The following is a 17,413-nucleotide window of genomic DNA, read 5'->3' on the forward strand; positions in this document are numbered from 1 at the left end:
AGCTTATCATCACGGCCACCACCACCACCCACTCAGCCGCTCTCATCTAACCTATTTCTCAACCGGCGTAGGTGGCAGCAACCCTTCCGCCCTCATCCGCCTCCCCCACTCCTTCGTCTCCTCCAACTCTTTCCTGACAACCTCATTAAACTCGTCCGGGTTGTCGATATACAAATGATGTCCCGCCCTCCTAATCACCACCACCTTGGCACTGCCGTTCTCCCTCTTCCTCTCTTCTTCAGTTCGGGTCTGGTCAGTCAAGGCCTGCTCCACCCTCTTTCTGATTTTCTCTTCAGCCGCGTACCCGCCCGCAACGTCCATCCAGTCGTTTTCACCGTAGAGGAAGACGATGGGGAAACCTGCTTCACGGACTGGAGCTACTGGTTGTTCGGGGGTAGAAGCAGAGGAGGACGGGGGTTGAGCGATTATTTGGCGGCCGACGTCTTGGATACGGTTGATTACGGGGGACCGAGCAAACGCACCCGGGGCGAGGAGGTAGGGGAGGACGTATTCGCCTGAACCCTTTTGGCGGAAAAGCGAGTAGGAATATGTGTGAAGGGCTTCTTTTTCGTCGGGAGGGAGGTGGTTGAACCGGCGAGAAGTCCAGCCCGAGACGAAGCGGGGACCGAGAGGGCCGGTCATGCGCACGATGGAGAAGGGGGAAACATTGGCGTCCCAGAGCCAGGAGATCCAGCCGGGAATGGGGCGGCGGGGTGGGGCTGTGTCTTTTTTGGTGTTGGTGCCGTTGCTGTTGTTGTTGGGCTTCCCGGCTGAGGAGGCGATAGCTTTCTTGTCCTTGGGATCAGCCTGGATGAAAGCCGTATTAGCCCCTCCCTCGGGCGTCTCCCTGTTGACGATGCTCTCTTGGTCCTGCGTAAACTCGTTGCCGTACGCGGACTCTTCAGGCTCTGGCATCGCGGCGTTAACAGCCCACGGGTCCTCCGGGATACCCGCCGGCGAGGCGAGGATCAGCTTGTTCAGACGGCCGGGGTACTTGAGTGCGTACGAAACGGCCAGGTAGCCACCCAACGAATGACCCATGAGCGTGAAGCGCTCGATCTTGCGGGCTTTTCGCCACTCCTCCAACGCATCAATAAACCAGGCCTCGGCCTCGCGGATCTTGCCCTGTTGGTCCTTGGCGTGGATCTTGAACGGTGGGCGCGCAGAGTTGCCCATGCCGAGCATGTCGAGGGAGTAGAGCTTCCAGCCGGGAACGCGGCTGAGCGGCTCGTAGTTCTTGTAGAAAAAGCCGAGGCCGGCGCCGTAGCCGTGCAGCATGACGAGGGTGTCGTCGACTTGCTCGCCGACTCGCTCGATCGAAAACTCGTTCAGGGCTCGGTCTTTGCCGGAAAGAGGGACCATGGTTTGACGCCATACGCGATGGCCGAATGGGTCGGCGTTGGCGAGATCGGAAAGTTGAGAGGCGGTAGAGGCATTATCGGCGGTGGCTTCGCGGAGGAAGGGGATGAAGGAGAGGACGTTGCGCTCTGCTTGGCGAGCGGTTACGCTGGACCACTATGGCGAGGGTTGTATTAGTGAAAAATGTTTGGTTGAACAGTTGTGAAAGTAACGAAGTGGCACTCAGGGGATACCAACCCATTGTTGTGCGGCTTCCTTGTAACCAAGAGGGAAAAACGCAGAGCCGGCGCCGCGAGCCTTTGAATCTTTCTCGGCCTTTGTCTGTGTTGCCCGCGACGAGGAAGGAGGAAGAGTGGTGTCGGAAGCCGACATGGTCGAAGAAGGGGTGGTTGTGGTGCTAGCTGGTCTTTGCTGACGTCGATATTGGCGATAGCCAGATTGTGTATAAGTCGGATCAGAAGAGGACGGCGAGTTGGTCGAGTTGAAGTGCCCAACGGCGGAGGCGAGCTTCAGTCTTTTAGGAAGTGAAATAGCTGTAGGATATGTCTTGAGCATCCTCAAGGCAGCAGGGAGGTTTACGCGTCGGACGGATGTCCCCCTTATTAGTCGGAAGGATGCTGACACATTTATTGTTGTAGTATGTATGTTCCACGCCAACGATGGCAGTGGCTTCAATTTCAATTTGTAAAGTTGCGAGCGAATGCGTCCGAGTCCCCTCGCCTAGCCTATCGCATTACATGGACCATCGGGGAATCGGCATGATCAAGCATGGCCTTAAGTAGTGCTTTGGGTGATGACTATGTACTGGGCACTAACATATGTATGGATCTTGCTGGCACCAATTATAGATCTGGACGAACACCGATCCCCGGGCGAAACAGACCGCTCACCTGACCAGGTAATCCATGGATATGAGGTTTTGTTGAAGCTGTGGTGGCCTGTTGCAGAGTTGTCGCCCCCCAACGAATGCTCGAGATCCGGAGGTTCCATCAGTCGTCAGCTTCCCAGTTCGTTGGGATCGCGGCCGGCCGGGGACGGGACGGGAATTGGCGGCCCTTTGTTCCCAGTTTCGATTCTGCCCATGATTCATCCATTACCTTATACCATTGTTCGTGTTCCCATTTTCCTTTCCAAAAACTCGGTGCGGCCGATGCGGACGAGTGCCCGCGATTTGCCCGCATTTTCCCTCGGACTTAGCGCGTTTCCCCGACATCCCGATCGATAGTGTAGGTCCTCCACAGGCCAGCCCACATTGTCTCGTTTTGAGCACCACCTTCCCCAGATCTGAGGCGATGACGTCTCAACAACTTTTCTGGCTCCGAAACTGGTTGTGATTCGATGGAAAATTGTAGCTGCGGCCTATGTATTGTCTGAAAGATTGTTGACACCTGTCTGCAGTGTTGCTTTCGGTTGGGCAGCTCTGTGACTGGTCCCTTTAGTTTTCAACTTGTTCGTTGCGGAGAAGACAGGTTGCCTTTTCGCATTGAAAAGGGGGTGCTCTTCAGAAGCTGCAATTGCTTGCATGTGAGAATGTCAGGTTCAGTAGGTTGCGAGCCAAAAACCCCAATCCAACAACAGACCATTCCCCACTTCTCTCTCGAGGTACCTAAGGAGTACCTGGGAATTGGCGCCAGGGCATGCTCTGTCGAAAAGCTGACAAGTACCCTGTTCACCTGCAGCAATGACATAACGGCGCAGAAGAAGACTCCTTTTTTTTCTGCTTTCTTTGGATTTCTTCTCCCCAACATCAAGACACTCTCGCGGTTCACCTTCTCAGAACGGGAACGGTTGCACTCTGAACCAAATAAACAATTACAACTCACAAGACGTCTTTTCAATATCAATGTCAAGGGTACAAGTGGTGTGTGCAGCGGTCTGAGGCGGTCAAGACAAACCCTTAGACCTTTGAAAACGGGTGACGCAGTGTCCGGTCCCTTCCAAAACACGCCTAGAAAGAAGGAAAGGATATCCAAGGTAGCGGTCAACTAGTCAGCGCGTGTCCATTCTAGCTTCTTCTCAACAGATTCCAGACGGTCCATTTTATCCCATTCCCGACAGGCATCACCAGCTTTTCGCTTCAGACCAAATAAACATCACACAAGAGTCGCACAAGGCTGACACCGGTCCAGTCCGCGCATTCCTACCTCTCTACCTACGTATCCGTGACAGTGACAGGGGCTTCCCGCGGACACCCGAACGCACATTGTGCAAAACCCTTCCCGCTTTATAGAATCTACATCGAACAAGTCCGACCACCAACAACTCGCTTTAGGCAGACATGCTGCCGTGACACGTTGAATCAAACGGCTGCCGATAATAACACCCTAATCCTCCAATTACGCGGCCGGGCCGACGACCAAGCCTTCCCTCGGGCATCGAGCACCTACTGCGCGCATCCCTCGCGATCCCCCGACCGACGAAAGTTCCGGGACACATATACACAAAAGCAGGGAACACACGGGTACCGCCATGGCGGACGCACTCGATTCTATCGTCAAGGGTGCGCCGATGGCCCAAGACCTGCCTCACCTCAACAGCCTCAACAGAGCCATTAGCGGCACCACCCCAATCGCTTCATCGAATGTCCCCTTGACGCCCACCAAGGGTAGCCATAATGGCGCCGCCAGCAGCGACCCGCTCAGCCACACGCCCTCGTCGCCGTCCATGATCTACCTGAACCTGCTCATCCTCGAAGCCTCGCTGCGGGCGCAATACTTGGACCTGCGCGCTCGCCGCCGCCACCACACCTTTTTTCTCGTCCTTCTGGGCTTGTGGACGACAGGATTTGGGTATGCCCTTTTCTTGGCCCCGCGCGAGGACGGCAGCGGCGTCGGCGGAAGCGTATACTGGGTCGTCGAGACGGGCGAGAAGGTCTTTTTCTTGGGGGGCATCATGACGGGTGTGCTGGTCTGGGCGACGGGCATCTGGGAACGCGGCGTGCGCTGGCCTCGCCGCTGGCTGACGGTTAGCAACCGCGGCCTGCGCGGGTTCAACTGCAAGGTGGTGCTGATGAAGAGACCCTGGTGGAAGGAGGCGCTGGGCACGATCGGCTGGTTTCTGACGTACGGCCTGTTCACGAACGCGACGTCGAGCTATCGGTATGTGGAGCCGGCCATCTTGAAGGAAGTGGACAGGGAGCTGGGGTTGAGTGGGCATGGACACCCGACATTGCCGGTTGTGAACGTGGGTCACGACATGGAAAAGGGAGGACACGAAGAGGATTTGAGCCCCGGAGGCGACTACGTCAAGCTGCTGTTACTGGCGAAGCCGTTTAGCCCTACGTTCAGGGAAAACTGGGAGCTGTACAGGAGCGAGTATTGGGAGAAGGAGAACGAGCGGCGCGCGCTGTTGAGGGCCAAGCTCAAGGAACGCGATCGCAAGCTGCGCAAACAAACTGGCGGCTGGTTTTGGTGGCTTCCCTGGCGACGGATCGCGGTGGGTGAGAAGACTCATCATCACCATCACCACCACGGCAGCTCCGTGTCCGAAAAGGCACTTCATCCTCGCGCCGCAGCCGTGTCGAGTGAATATCGGCGTAATAGAAGCAGCAGCAGAAGGAGGGGAAGCATGAATGGAAGTGCTTTGCGCAGCACGACACCGACACCGTCGCCGAGGGGCGAGCATGACGAGCCCGGGCTGGCGAGAAAGGGAAGCTCCAGCCTCACGCCGGAGAAGGTCAGGAGAAAGAAGACGCTGGCTCCTCCCGGTTCGGCAACGAAGACGCGACCGAAGGTGGAATCCAGGTCTGTGACGCCGGAGAACCCGTCGCCATTGGCCAAGGAGAGCAGCCTGGAGCCGGAGGGCATGAACGCATGAAGAAAGCGCACTTATAGACGGAGGATAGTTTAATGAGGACTTGCAGGCAAGAGGCCGCTAACGAAGTCCATTGGGAGTCTACGGACGGGATCACAAAGCAACGAGTATTACGCAGCCTGGCGATATGTTTTGTAATGGTGCAGTGTATTTTGCGTGGAAGTATTGTTAGTTAGAAGGAAAGCGAACTGGAATGCACCGGTTTTGATGTGTGACTCCCAGTGCATTGTTCTACATGGCACGCCTCTACATGGTCTTTCTGTTGGTGACTGCTGGAACGTCTCTTTTGTCATCTCATCTGTATTGCTTATACGAACATGATAACGAAAGAGGTCCGTGTTTGAGAATGATCAGTTAAGCCCAGGGTAGCGATGCTAGAGACCTTCAAGGTTCAGTCCTATTCTCAGGGGTTGGAGCTAAGTGGAAGGTTCCCCGGCTCGCCTGGGTGCCTGTGGCGTGGACCCAACACGGCCTGGGCCGATGGTCAAGCTGCAGGGTCTACAGTGCGGTCAATTGCATGCAATTGGGGCTTCCCCTCTTCGTCCCGTCTGCATTTTCGATTGTCCCCTGCGTTTTTGTTTGTTAACAAATGTCAGCGTGATTCACACAATACTTTGCTAAGAATCGATCTGATCAAGGTCCCTCTTGCAGGTTCATCTTGTATGTTTGACTTTCCTCCGTTGACTTGCCTTCCAGGTTCTCCCGTCCCTTCACCACACTTGTGATTAGACCGAGATGAACAGTGCTTTCTGTTATTCGTTCCTCTCGAATGTAAGAACGCTCGCCATTCGAAGCACCTTCACAACACCTGCGGTCATATTGTTCTTTTGCCCACCGTTTGCCCTCAAAACCGCCTAGCGCATGCCACCTTATTAGTACAAATACAGCGGTGCTTTTCCCAGGCATCAAAATTTCATGATCTACCTACCTTTTACATCTGTATCTGAGCTCAGACATATATCAACACAACGAAGTTAATATCTCAACCCAGATTCCTTCCTTCCCATTAAATTTCGAACCCGTTCGCATATATCGGAAGTCGCAACCACATGTCTTAATCTCTGAGCCTGGCCAGCAACTCACCAATTTCATTCCCGTCGAGCAAATCACATCCTCCCGTCACTACACGAGCCGAGGTCTTCCTTTTCAATAACCCAACCCAGAACTGACCCAGGCCTCACCATATCTCAACGAACGACAACAAAAAAACCAACACCCCACATCCTCCACTAGCTCACATTTCCAAAAAGGACGTCCTCTCATCGCCAACAAGACTAACCTCTCAGCCCCAATCCCACATAACACCTCCTCGCCCAAAATGCAAAACGTCCCTCACACCCTCTCCCCGGGGTCCCTCATCCGCGAGTCCATAACCCGCGCCGCCCCCTACGACACCCGCCCGCCCTCCCCTCCCACAGTCGACATCCCCGCCACGCGCGCCGTAGGCCGCAACTCCGTCCTCATCGCCCCTTCCCCGCGCAACCTCGACCCCGCCCTGTTTGATCTCAACTCGGATTACGCTTCAGTCATCACCCACGGTCTGCGTCCACAGGAAGCGCTTGACCAGGCTTCAGACTGGGAGTACTCGGCCCGCCGCAGTGCCCAGAAAATTATCGACCCTTCCCTTTACTTGGGTCCGCTGAGCGTGCTGAGGGACAGGGAGTTTATGAAGGGGGAAGGGGTGACGATGGTGGTGGTGGTTAGGGATCGGATTATGGGACTTGGACTTGGGGGAGGACATCAACAACATCAACAACAGAGGACAGACGGGCAAGGGGTTCCGCCTGTTCCGACGCTGGGACCGGCAGCCAAAAAGGTTACTGAGGAACTTGGGGTTCAAGTGGAAGCGGTGGGGGTTGGTGGGTTGCAAGGGCTTATCAGGGAGTTTCCGAAGTTGAACGAGAAGATTGTGAGGCACTTGGTCGCAGTACACAAGAGGAGTCTTGGTGCCCAGCAGGGAAAAGTGCTGGTGTGTTGCGAGACAGGGAATGATCGGTCGGCAGCGGTGGTGGTGGCTTACCTGGTTGAGGTTTGGGGCGTGGGCTTGATTGAGGCGCTTAGGTTCGTGCTGTACAGACGGTTTTGCGTGGCGTGGGATGACGATACGAGGAGGTATCTCAAGAACTATGAGGATATTTTGATGGCGAAGAGGGCGCGTTGGCAGGATCAGGAGGCCAATGACAGGGACGCCGCCGCTGCTGCGGATGAGAGCAGGATGAACAAGTTGAAGAGACAATTGGCGAGTGTCGGCTTCGATGATGATAGTGACGATGAAGATGAGGAGATGTGGGGCAACTACAAGGGCGCCAGCTCATCGTCTAAAGAGACAATCCATCAAGCGCGGGGGAGGAACTTTGCACCCTTTCTGGATCTGCCTCCCCGTGGGGCGGAACACAGAAACAACGAGGGAGAAAACAGGCCAAGCTAGCCTATGGCTTTGAGCGTCATTTGTTACAATGATTATCAGCAACCGCAAGCAGATGATACGAGGTGTCGACCGAAGATGCCATGTCACGATCCAGAAGCGAGAGGTTGAACTGTTCTAGAGCTGAGGCGAGAGAAAAGTACGTTATTTGCTCCTGGTCCTTGCTGCTATCAGTTTGGCGTATTCAAGCCTTGCGAAGGAAATTCAAACACTTCATACCCAAAGGGGGCATTGCGTCCTCATTCAGTACGAAGGGTTGAGATTGTGAAAAATTCAATATAAGGTTTCGTGTCGCCAGAAATCTCCAAATTCACATCATGGTCGATCAGGAAATATTCTCCAAATCGATGTGACCGTTACTCGTCGGTTCCCCAGCAAGTCTGTCAAGCATATGCCCCTTGGAGCAGAACTTACATACCCCCACCTTCCATTCTGCCAACTACGCCGGCCCTATTGAACCATGAAAACACTTGGAATTACGGAACACGGTGGTAGTGTCAGACATGGGATGAAATCTCACAATGACCCATCAACAAACAAACCTTAACGGTCTGGAATCCTGGAAACGGACCGTTATGACTACGTTCGCGGCCATTCACTTGCTCGTCCTCTGACCCACGCGCTTGCAACGACCAAACTCCCGTCTTCACACGTGCTTCCTATTACGACACGCCTCAACGAGCAACAATCTTCAGCATTCGCTTCTTTCCTGTCAAGTCCTAACTCTAAGATGACGCGCTTCCCATCTTATTGATCAGGTAAGTAAACAAGTCCAGAAGACACTAAACTTAAGTCACCACTTCCGGATTTTCTTCCACGCACTTGTCTCTCCAAAAAGAATAAAAAAAATTCAGCCTCGATATCCATCATCATCATCTTTGGGCGTCATCTTCTTTACCTTTAGCTTCCTCTTTGCGCAGCAAATATCATATCAGGCTTGCTACACAATAATTGGTTGCCTTCCTTCCACAAACCAGCTCATCAACCCCCAAACCAAACAAAATCATGCATACGTTCAAGCTGACAGTAAGGTGAATAATCTGTCAGAGGAAAGAAGAGGATCAACAGCAACAGATTCCTTCCCCGAGTGAACACCTCGCTCCTGTTCTTTAGCAAAGAGTCAGCTGGAAGGTAACTCAACTGTCACCGGCAACTTCTTGACAATCGCGCCGCTCTCCTTTCTCCAACACCAACAACCAGAATGGCCTCCCAAAGAAAAGATCGTCCCCAGCGCAACCGTAAGCCCCCCAAAATCTATGGCTTCCACGTTTCTGGGCAAGAGGAAGACACTTTCACCGACTTCGAGCCCCCCTCGCCTCCCCACAGACCTGTCGATACCCGCCTGCCCTTCGACCCTCAACTTGTCGAGGAATGCGCTTTTCCTTCTCTCGACCCTGTTACCCACGTCGGGCTGGGACCGAGCGAGGTGTACAAGGTCTACCGACAGGCGAGAAGGGAACAGGAAGTAAAGCGGATGGTGGAGTATGAGCCCTTGTACCATGAGCGTCTTGCGCAACTGAAGCAAAGGAAGCAAGTGGTGGGGCGTAGGGATATTGGGGAGTTTCCCGGCGGCGTAGTCGATAATAGAAGCAGGGGAAGGCCGCGCCGTGTTAGCGTTCATTATGCCAATACTCCAGAGGAAAGGGCCAGGTGGGAGAGAGGTCGTGAGCAGGAGTTTGTTTGGGCAGTTGGCGAGTCTTCCTCTGAAGAAGAGGATGAGGAAAAAGAAGAGGAGGAGGAGGAAGACGACGACGACGATATTCAGCAGAGGAATATGGTCATCAGGACGTCGAGACTGCTACTCAGCGTGAGAAACGCAAATCATACGAAGCAGAAAGAGGCGGTGGCTGCTGTCGAGAGGGCAAGGAGTAGTGCCCAGAGTTTCGCCAGTAGCCAGGGGCAAAAGAGTCCGGGACCGCCTCTGCCTCTGGCTTCGGCGTCGGTGTCTGTCGAAGGAAAGAATCAAAAGGATGGCGATGGGGATACGGTTATGGGCGATGGAAGTTCGTCTCACTCAACCAGACAGCTGGTTGAGTCTCTTCCTAAACCGCGTTGGGTCTTTACAATATCCATACGGGCAAAGAGTCCGCGACGGCCGACAGCAGCAGAAAAGGGCAAAGTAAAAGAGACTGTGCTCTGGGATGCGTCCCGGAATCAGAGCACGTTGGGGCCTACACAGGTATCCCAAGATCTCAACAAACTTCTTCAGGGTAGCGATGCCAGAAAAATTGAGAATCCGACAGTGATGGTGGGTTATAGAAGCAGGTTGTCTATAAAATATCAGCTAATCAGGCCTCTTGATCAGATACTCAACACAGCACGCGTAGCAATTCCCACCTGGTCGTCTCTACCTGCGAACATCCAATACCTTACCACCTACCATCTGACAGCCATCCATGAACCGCCATACTCGTTTGCGCAGCTGAGCACGTTATTATCCCTCTCCACAGATGAAATCATATCTCTCCTGTATTTGATCAACCATGAAACCCGCAAGATGATCGTCCTAGACAGCCTCAGCAATCAGCTGGCCGCAATCGAGGATATTGATGCAGTCCGCGACGCCCTAGACCGACTCAAACCGCAAGGTCTTGTCACCGACTCCGTATCCTCTGAGGACATCCGCCAGGGCCAAGCGTTCTTACGGTTCATGGGTCTGCACAAAGTGGCGGAGTGGTTGGCGGAGTACGTGGGGGTCAGCAACAGCCGGGACAGCAACGAAGGACGACATGTCATCAAGATTAACGGGCAGCTTGTGGATGGGGATATACCAGCTGAAGTGGCAGGCAACGTTTTAAGACGCATCTGGAAGGAAGAGCAAGAAAGGGCGACCAGGATCGAGAACGCCAGAAGAGCAGAGGCGGCAAGAGCATCGATGCAACCTCCACCTCTGGGCCTGGTGAATCGCTCGGTATTGGAGCTTACAGACAGGAGCGTACAGAACGGCAAAGTCTTGACCATTCAGGAGGCGGAACAAGCAGCGAGAAGGCTTGCTGACTTTGGGCTGCTGGTTCCGCAGTCAGATCACTATACGGTCAGTTTGAATGGCGAATCCGTGCATTTAGAGCAGGATCTGCAAGCGCGGCGACTTTGGAATCATGAGCTAGAAGCCATGCGGAAGGCTCAGAGACAAAATGAAGTGGCACCTCCGGCTAGGCCGACATTGGAGAGTAACGAGGAAAGACAACCGTCAAGGCCGACACTCGATCAAGTGGCGGGGAGTTCCGTCGGCAACCGAGAAGAACATAGACAAGGAGTTAGAGAGACATCTAGGGGTCAAGCGACCCTTGTGCAGCAGCCCCCTCCTTCCACTGGAGCCATTTCGTCTGCTCCTGTTCCAATGGACATTGACTCAAGCATAAATAGGGCGACGAGGCATGATAAAAAAAAGCAACAGAAGGGACAACCCTCGTCATCGGCTAATGAAGTAGACCAGGAAGCTTCAATAGCCGATGAATCCCAGTCCCGTAATTCACCGACAAACGACTACTTGCTGTCCATCGGCATCAATCTTTCCCTTCATAAATCACCGCCGGTCGACACATCCTCGGGGTCACCTACCCTCGAAGAAAGAACCGCCGCGTTTCTGGTGGCCAACAAGGCCACACTCGACGCCATAGACAAGGAAGACGAAATGGAAGCTCGTCTCCGAAGACGGCAACCGGCACAAAGTCAAGCTCATGACGAGGAGCCAGCTATCTCCGTCTACGGTTTACGTAATGTCAGTGAGGCTCGTACCTTACGAAGTAACAGCATATACAGTTCTCGACTTCTTAGCGAAGCACCTCCCGTTGTGCCAGCCGCAAATACAACTCCTACGACAGCCAGAGGCAATCGTCAAGCGACCCCCGTTGTTGCTAACTTGAACCCTTCTGGCTCCGCACATGAAATGTCTGCGGAAATACAGAGGCAGGTGCAAGTTGTCACGGAGGCAGGGGCCTCGAGTGTTGCCCCTCATAATGCTCTTGCTGGTAATGGCAATTCCAACCAAGTGCCAACAGCAGTGACGACCCAAAGGGAAGAGGCAAGACCAGTCGCAGTTGTGACGCCTCCCGCCCCCGAAACTCCGGCATCGCAAAGAAAGACAAGAATTATTCTCAAGGTTGGAGGTCGAAGGGTTACCAGCCAATCGAGCATCACGTTGACGGATACTCCACGGTCTGAGCCGCCGGTGCACACAAGTCCCCACACCCTGGGGCGGAACTTCTCCGAACCTACGAGACGTCATCGTGAAATATCACAGGAAATGTCCTTTGATGACGAAGCTACAGACCATACAACATCTCGTAGCAGCTTCAAGCAATCATTGCCGACACGCCGAAATCTCTTTGGGACAACCCGTAAACAGGAGCATGCATCGTTTTCGACTTCAGGGACACTGATTGCCCCAAATCATATCCAAAGTCAGGTTTCAATGCCGTCCTTGGTGGTCGGAGGGCATCCTACAAAGGCTAGTTCACACCCAAGCCAACTGCAAAGGCCTTCAATGGCTGGCATTCGGGATCTCGCTTCAACAGAACCTGGCTCTCATCGTCAAAACGAGTTGAGACTTGCTGCTTCCATGCCGACCGCAATACCTGCAATAATCTCACCTACCCAGACCAATCCTTCGCAAGTTATTCGGGCCGTCGCTGTCAGGGAAAACCAACAGACCATGCGCGGGGGAGCGACCGAGGAAGTTGGGAAGAGATATGCCACTAGAAGCCAAGTTCACAGCGAGGAACAAGGAGAAAGCGGTCCTTAAAGGAACGGCACACGGTGGCCATGTTCACCCTATGCCTTACCTACCGACCAGTTATTTTCACTACAACTTGAACAATATCTTATCAATCTGCCTCAACCATCTCAATCACAACCTGGGTTTCGATCTCGGCCACGGTCGAGGACAAGTATTCGGCACCGGCAGCATTAAATTTCAGCCTCTAACCAACAAGGACTGATTGTCTCTAGCGACAAACATAGTTACTTATAGCTTTCATCCTCGACTGAAATTTATCATCCCCATTGTAGTGCTAATTGTAGTCTTAGTTGCAAAATTCAAGAGGTTCGCTCCTTTCTACGGATCTTCCACTCCCTATCCCGTGTCTCTCCGTTCCCTATGCCGAGTTTTGCGGCTCTTCCGGGCTGTAAAGCTCTGCTCTGTCCGCGACTGCCCGACCATGCAGCTCTGCCACCTTGACCTTTGCTCCCTTGTACTTTGATACCGAAATCTGGCCAGGCTGATCAGCATCAGCGGCCCCTCTTCCACTTTTCTGCCTTGCCCTCACGAACAAGAAGGGATGGATATATGGCAGGCAATTACGACTACTGACACGCCTGCTCCAGCGCCTATCCCAGCTAATGTGGTGAGGTACCTGTATCTGCTATTAACTACTCCTTGCTTATCGCTTCAGCCGGAATTGTTTGTTCTGGCTGGTTGTCGATCTGTGTTCCCGTGATAGAAAAGAAGTGCACGATGCGGTCGACAAAGACACTGTCGAAAGTTTGGTTGAAGTTATGGATCCTGTGTCGGCGCCACTATCTTCAATCACCAACCTTGTAAGGCGAAATGTACAGGTGAACCCATTTCGCCGGTGACCGATGAATTTGAACGGAATGCGCTCCGAGCCGACAACATTGGGACACGCTGAATCTCCCGAAAGGCGACTACCGGCCTGGTTGGACTCCTGATTGCAAAAGATGTCGAGTTATAGGAGTCGAGCGAACTAGTCCAAGTTACCACCTTGACCCGGTGGAGCATGAGGGATATAATCCCATTTTCAAAGCCAGGATAACCATCAAAGCCCGCATGGCTCAGTGGTAGAGCGCATCACTAGTAATGATGAGGTCGTCAGTTCGATTCTGGCTGTGGGCATCAAAGCTCGATGAAGCTCATGATGTTCTATTTTTGGGATTTTTTCTCTCTTTTGGTAACATCATCTCAAGTTGTGACTTTTTGATGTTTGGAAGGTTTTGTCCCTTCACCACATAGTGTGAACCGGGCGGCTGGTGAATTACTAAAGTATACCCAGCCCTCACCCGACGCGCATCTAATATTCAGTTCCTGCACCTGCATTGGGCGCCGCTTTCAGTTTTAGCAGTCAATTACCAGTGTGTTCATCGACATGAACGTCTGAAGTGCTATGATGCCACTACCTGTTGGGGAAGGGGGTCAGGCTTCCTGTCTGTGGATTTTGCACCCTCCAGCTTGGACGACAATCTCACACATTTAATGGACGAAAGCTTTTTCAAAAAATACATTTTTATTCAATCCAACCACGTTTGATGCTTCATAAGATAAGTCTTGGTCATTGAAATACGTCAAGGCTCGCAATCGCGGAGTGACAGAGGTGAAATTCGACTTCTTTAGGGATGACTTTTCGGTCGGTCCCGTTAGCATATGTGATCCTTCCCTTGTTGGTTGGGGACGATCGAGATCCGGAGCCCGAAACAGAAGCACGAGTACGTAGACTCTTTGAACGTACAAAGGAAATCGAAAAGAAGAGGAAGAAGAAGAAGAAGGAAGAGAAGACAAAAGAAAGAGCAGAACGAAACAAATAGCCAACCCCAAAGGTATCTGTCCCAGAATAAAACTTTGACCGCAGTGATGCAACACATCTTTCCATCTTTTTGATGTCCAATTGCCCAAACAAAACGCCATCCTTGTTATCACCGGCGCCATAACAACATCCAAGAAACGGACAATAATACCCAGCGCAAAGTCAGGTCCAGTCACTCACTCCCTCGTGACATGCCACTCCTCCGTAACCTGGATCACCGCCCCCTTTCCTCCCGAGCTTCTTTTATTTCCCCGGTGTCCTGCTCCTTGTGCTTGTCCGGCACCAGGACCCTCCCCTCTCTCCAAGTCACCATTGTCCTTTCCATGTCCTCTCCGATACTCTTCGCCCAAAATTGACTCCTCACTTCTGTTATCCATCCCACCCACTCGTCCCACCGCTACCGTCGCGGAGGAACCAGAAATCGCATTCGCATCATTGAACGGACTCTGCCCTGCTCCAGCAGGTCCAAGTCCAAGCCCATCACTCCCACTACTATCTGGCATCGTTCTCTCTCTCTGTAGTTCAAACTCATCCGACTCATCATCCCTACCCGGCCTGGACTTGTTCTTGCTATCTTGCCCCCCAGACCTGCCAGGGATGACGCCGCCACCAATCGTGCGCAGACCAAGGCTTTGACTGGCCCCGCCGCTCTGTTTTTGGTACCCCCCGCTACCGTTACGGGAGGAGATGATTTTTTCAAAGAAGGACTTGTAAAGTGGTCGGCACACGGGAATGCCGATGCAGATCATGGTGATGGCGATCTCGGCCGAGGACCAGACAATCAGGCCGACTGTGTCGTGCGAGTAGTTGTTTGTGGAGAGGTTGGGGACTTGGAGGGTGCGTTTGATGCCGCAGGCTCCGGCGCTGTTGAGCAGAATGTTAGTTGTCGAAGCTTTGATTGGAAAGGAGAGAGAGAGAGGAAGAAGTGATGTAAAATGGGGGGGGCGTATTAGGGATTGGTGGATGTGTGTGAGTAAGTGAACTTACATGACGCCTAGACTCATGCTGATGGCGATGATCATCTTTTCTCGTTGATTCATGTTGAGTTTCCAGAGGAAGATCCAAGGCATGAGAGCGAAGAAGAAATCGGCAATGACACAGAGGGCTTTGCGGATTTTGTCAGCACACTTTCTCTCATCATCTCTTCTCTCTGGCAACTGGGGACACTCTCCCCGTTGCAAACCGCAAAACTTGGATACAACATGGAAGAGGTAAGTAGGTAACATACTAGTAAGCGTCAAAGAAACTGGTGTAGCATTCAAATCACAATGACCCCCAGGAATCGATCGATCCCAGAGATACGCCGGCGGCGAGCACTGAAGCATAAAGACAAAGCAGACGGAGATTGAAGCGCCCATAAGCGATCCCATCATAAGCCAGATGCTAACTTTGTGCCATGTCTGGGTGACCAGGCGCAACAGGAAGAGTCCCAACGACCATTTTGCCAAAGCCATGCCGATAACGGCGAAGCACTGGCCGATAGCCTCCCACATGATGGCGCCGGGGACATCTTCCGGTGGGATGTCCCACATGTTTTGCCCAAAACCGTAGTGGGCTGCTATGGTACAGCAGATTGTGTAGCCGACGAGTAATATCTTGATAAGAAGAAGGTATACAGGGTTAATGTTTGACCTTCCAGCAGCAGAGATGGAGTAGAAAGAGAGAGAGAGTCTGAAAAGTGCATGTTGTTTTCCAGTGTATACTCACAAACGCAAGAACATAAACATGATCATCATAACCCGTATTCGCCACAAGAATAGTACGAACGTATAATCGTAGGCTGACGCAAAGTGCAGTAAGTGCGACCATAACCCACATTACGGTTATGGCCCCGGGGCCCTCACCTCCCATTGCCATGATGTGAGGTTACTAGTCGTTTTCGGCTGGTGGGTACTGTTTTCTTAGGGGGTAAGTAAACAAAGAATGGCAACCAAAAAAAGGTAGGAAGGAGCAGTGCGTTGAGAAGACCGGACATGACATGCACAAGCCACCGTGCCGGAGGATGGATTTAATACTGAAAAAAGACATCAAAAGCCTTGGTCCTGATGAACAAGAATGAACGTCAGGAATAAGAAAGGAGAGTGATTCGGGTTTCGGTATCCTAAACGCCTAGTTGGGTGGAAATCGGCCTGCCCTCGCCACGGAGCCATTAATGCGACTGGGTGGTGTAGAGGAGGGACTACCGGGTGTCCAGGGTGTATGCGGCTGTTCTAGATGAGTGTTGTGATATGGCAGACAGGAAGAAACCGCATGTGTGCTTTTTCTTCTCTCCCTACTAATACGTAGTCAGTTAGCTTGAATTACAGGAAAGTGCACCCGAAAAACGTGTGGGGGCTCAAAGCAAGGGGAGATGGTCTTCTGGAAACTCAGGACCGATGTTATGTAAGGTCTGCGGTCTTCACACGCATTCCTCAACCTTGCCACCTCAAAAAATGAAGATGGAATACCGTATCCTCTCACTCCAAGTGTGTCGCCATGCTGTCCTGGCCAATTATCTTCTGCAAGCCCCGTTGAAATCTCAGCGCGTAGGCCCCCTTCCAGAATGTAATGTAATTGGTTTGAACCAGCGTGGGGATGTCTCCGGTTCAAGCGAGAGGATGCGATATCCATGAGAGTACCCGGATGGTGGAGGTGGAGCTACTTTCCCACCCCCATGGCCCGGGAAGCTGGAGTGTGACGGGGTTAGGTGCGAGGTGGGCAACACTAGGGCTCAACTTCGGAAAGTATACGTTGATCCCTAGAACATAGACGACCATTGCACCACTCTCCTTCAAGTTCTCGAGGTGTGGATATGCTCTAGGATAGCCGACCCAGGGGCTGGATTGGAGGCAACCAGATTTTGGGGATATAAACCCTAGCTGCCCCTGTAGACTCTGAAGAAGAAAAGAGTTACATCGAACACTTAGTCCAATGGAACACGAGATGAGAAATTCTTCACGACATGGTGTCGGTTTCAGGCCCTGAAAACCGCGGTTTACCTGCACGTACCACATGCCTGAGGAAGATGTAAACATTGGCCAGATCGTGCATCTAAACCGGCGTTATATCAACCACACATGTATGTGCCTGTTCCCATCACTTCTATATATGTGAGCTTGAGGTGCTTCAAGAATACCATGGGTTATAGGTGTACCGATGACGAGGATAGGAATGGCTCAATTCGACCCGGCTGTGGAAACGGTCGTTAGATGAAGAACATAAAAGTATTCGTATCCGTAGTATATCCGCTTTACTCACATGAGCAAAATTTAGTCGGACCTCGAGTGGACATCAGAGC

At 52.6% G+C, this 17,413-nt stretch overlaps 7 protein-coding genes and 1 non-coding gene across 8 annotated transcripts; 5 read left to right on the forward strand and 3 right to left on the reverse strand.

Moving 5' to 3' along the window:
• Nucleotides 1-51: 51 nt before the first annotated feature.
• Nucleotides 52-1,731, reverse strand: B0T23DRAFT_324042 (Alpha/Beta hydrolase protein; the record flags this gene model as incomplete). The annotated part of the gene is made up of 2 exons (XM_062835387.1): nt 52-1,515; nt 1,597-1,731. The coding sequence occupies 2 exons, from the start codon at nt 1,729-1,731 to the stop codon at nt 52-54; spliced, it is 1,599 nt and encodes a 532-aa protein (XP_062690004.1).
• A 302-nt stretch (nt 1,732-2,033) lies between these two features.
• On the forward strand, nt 2,034-2,737 carry B0T23DRAFT_216817 (uncharacterized protein). The gene has a single exon (XM_062833656.1). The coding sequence runs from the start codon at nt 2,153-2,155 to the stop codon at nt 2,582-2,584; it is 432 nt and encodes a 143-aa protein (XP_062690005.1). The 5' UTR covers nt 2,034-2,152; the 3' UTR covers nt 2,585-2,737.
• An 808-nt stretch (nt 2,738-3,545) lies between these two features.
• Nucleotides 3,546-5,229, forward strand: B0T23DRAFT_216845 (Spo7-like protein-domain-containing protein). The gene has a single exon (XM_062833658.1). The coding sequence runs from the start codon at nt 3,829-3,831 to the stop codon at nt 5,173-5,175; it is 1,347 nt and encodes a 448-aa protein (XP_062690006.1). The 5' UTR covers nt 3,546-3,828; the 3' UTR covers nt 5,176-5,229.
• Nucleotides 5,230-6,490: 1,261 nt separating this feature from the next.
• B0T23DRAFT_398550 (protein-tyrosine phosphatase-like protein) lies at nt 6,491-7,600 on the forward strand (the record flags this gene model as incomplete). The annotated part of the gene is made up of 1 exon (XM_062838370.1): nt 6,491-7,600. The coding sequence occupies one exon, from the start codon at nt 6,491-6,493 to the stop codon at nt 7,598-7,600; it is 1,110 nt and encodes a 369-aa protein (XP_062690007.1).
• A 1,198-nt stretch (nt 7,601-8,798) lies between these two features.
• On the forward strand, nt 8,799-12,341 carry B0T23DRAFT_407088 (uncharacterized protein; the record flags this gene model as incomplete). Its single annotated transcript, XM_062839157.1, has 2 exons — nt 8,799-9,600; nt 9,988-12,341. The coding sequence occupies 2 exons, from the start codon at nt 8,799-8,801 to the stop codon at nt 12,339-12,341; spliced, it is 3,156 nt and encodes a 1,051-aa protein (XP_062690008.1).
• A 1,038-nt stretch (nt 12,342-13,379) lies between these two features.
• B0T23DRAFT_t303 lies at nt 13,380-13,451 on the forward strand. The gene has a single exon. It is a non-coding gene; the product is annotated as a tRNA-Thr (tRNA).
• A 295-nt stretch (nt 13,452-13,746) lies between these two features.
• On the reverse strand, nt 13,747-14,587 carry B0T23DRAFT_216898 (uncharacterized protein). The gene has a single exon (XM_062833659.1). The coding sequence runs from the start codon at nt 14,256-14,258 to the stop codon at nt 13,806-13,808; it is 453 nt and encodes a 150-aa protein (XP_062690009.1). The 5' UTR covers nt 14,259-14,587; the 3' UTR covers nt 13,747-13,805.
• Nucleotides 14,225-16,357, reverse strand: B0T23DRAFT_216903 (uncharacterized protein). The gene is made up of 4 exons (XM_062833660.1): nt 15,844-16,357; nt 15,365-15,731; nt 15,124-15,241; nt 14,225-15,000 (listed from the first exon to the last, which is right to left on the reverse strand). The coding sequence occupies exons 1-4, from the start codon at nt 15,991-15,993 to the stop codon at nt 14,313-14,315; spliced, it is 1,323 nt and encodes a 440-aa protein (XP_062690010.1). The 5' UTR covers nt 15,994-16,357; the 3' UTR covers nt 14,225-14,312.
• Nucleotides 16,358-17,413: the final 1,056 nt, after the last annotated feature.

Source organism: Neurospora hispaniola (assembly GCF_033458365.1).
Source record: "Neurospora hispaniola strain FGSC 10403 chromosome Unknown B0T23scaffold_7, whole genome shotgun sequence".
NCBI lineage: Eukaryota > Fungi > Ascomycota > Sordariomycetes > Sordariales > Sordariaceae > Neurospora > Neurospora hispaniola.

Coding starts and splice junctions, on each gene's coding strand:
- B0T23DRAFT_216845 (XM_062833658.1), top strand. CDS start 3,829: ATGGCGGACGCACTCGATTCTATCGTCAAGGGTGCGCCGATGGCCCAA.
- B0T23DRAFT_216898 (XM_062833659.1), bottom strand. CDS start 14,258: ATGGCGCCGGTGATAACAAGGATGGCGTTTTGTTTGGGCAATTGGACA.
- B0T23DRAFT_216817 (XM_062833656.1), top strand. CDS start 2,153: ATGACTATGTACTGGGCACTAACATATGTATGGATCTTGCTGGCACCA.
- B0T23DRAFT_216903 (XM_062833660.1), bottom strand. CDS start 15,993: ATGGCAATGGGAGGTGAGGGCCCCGGGGCCATAACCGTAATGTGGGTT. Junction 15,732..15,843: donor ATGTTTATGTTCTTGCGTTT/GTGAGTATACAC, acceptor CTTCTTATCAAG/ATATTACTCGTCGGCTACAC. Junction 15,001..15,123: donor AGCATGAGTCTAGGCGTCAT/GTAAGTTCACTT, acceptor TCTGCTCAACAG/CGCCGGAGCCTGCGGCATCA.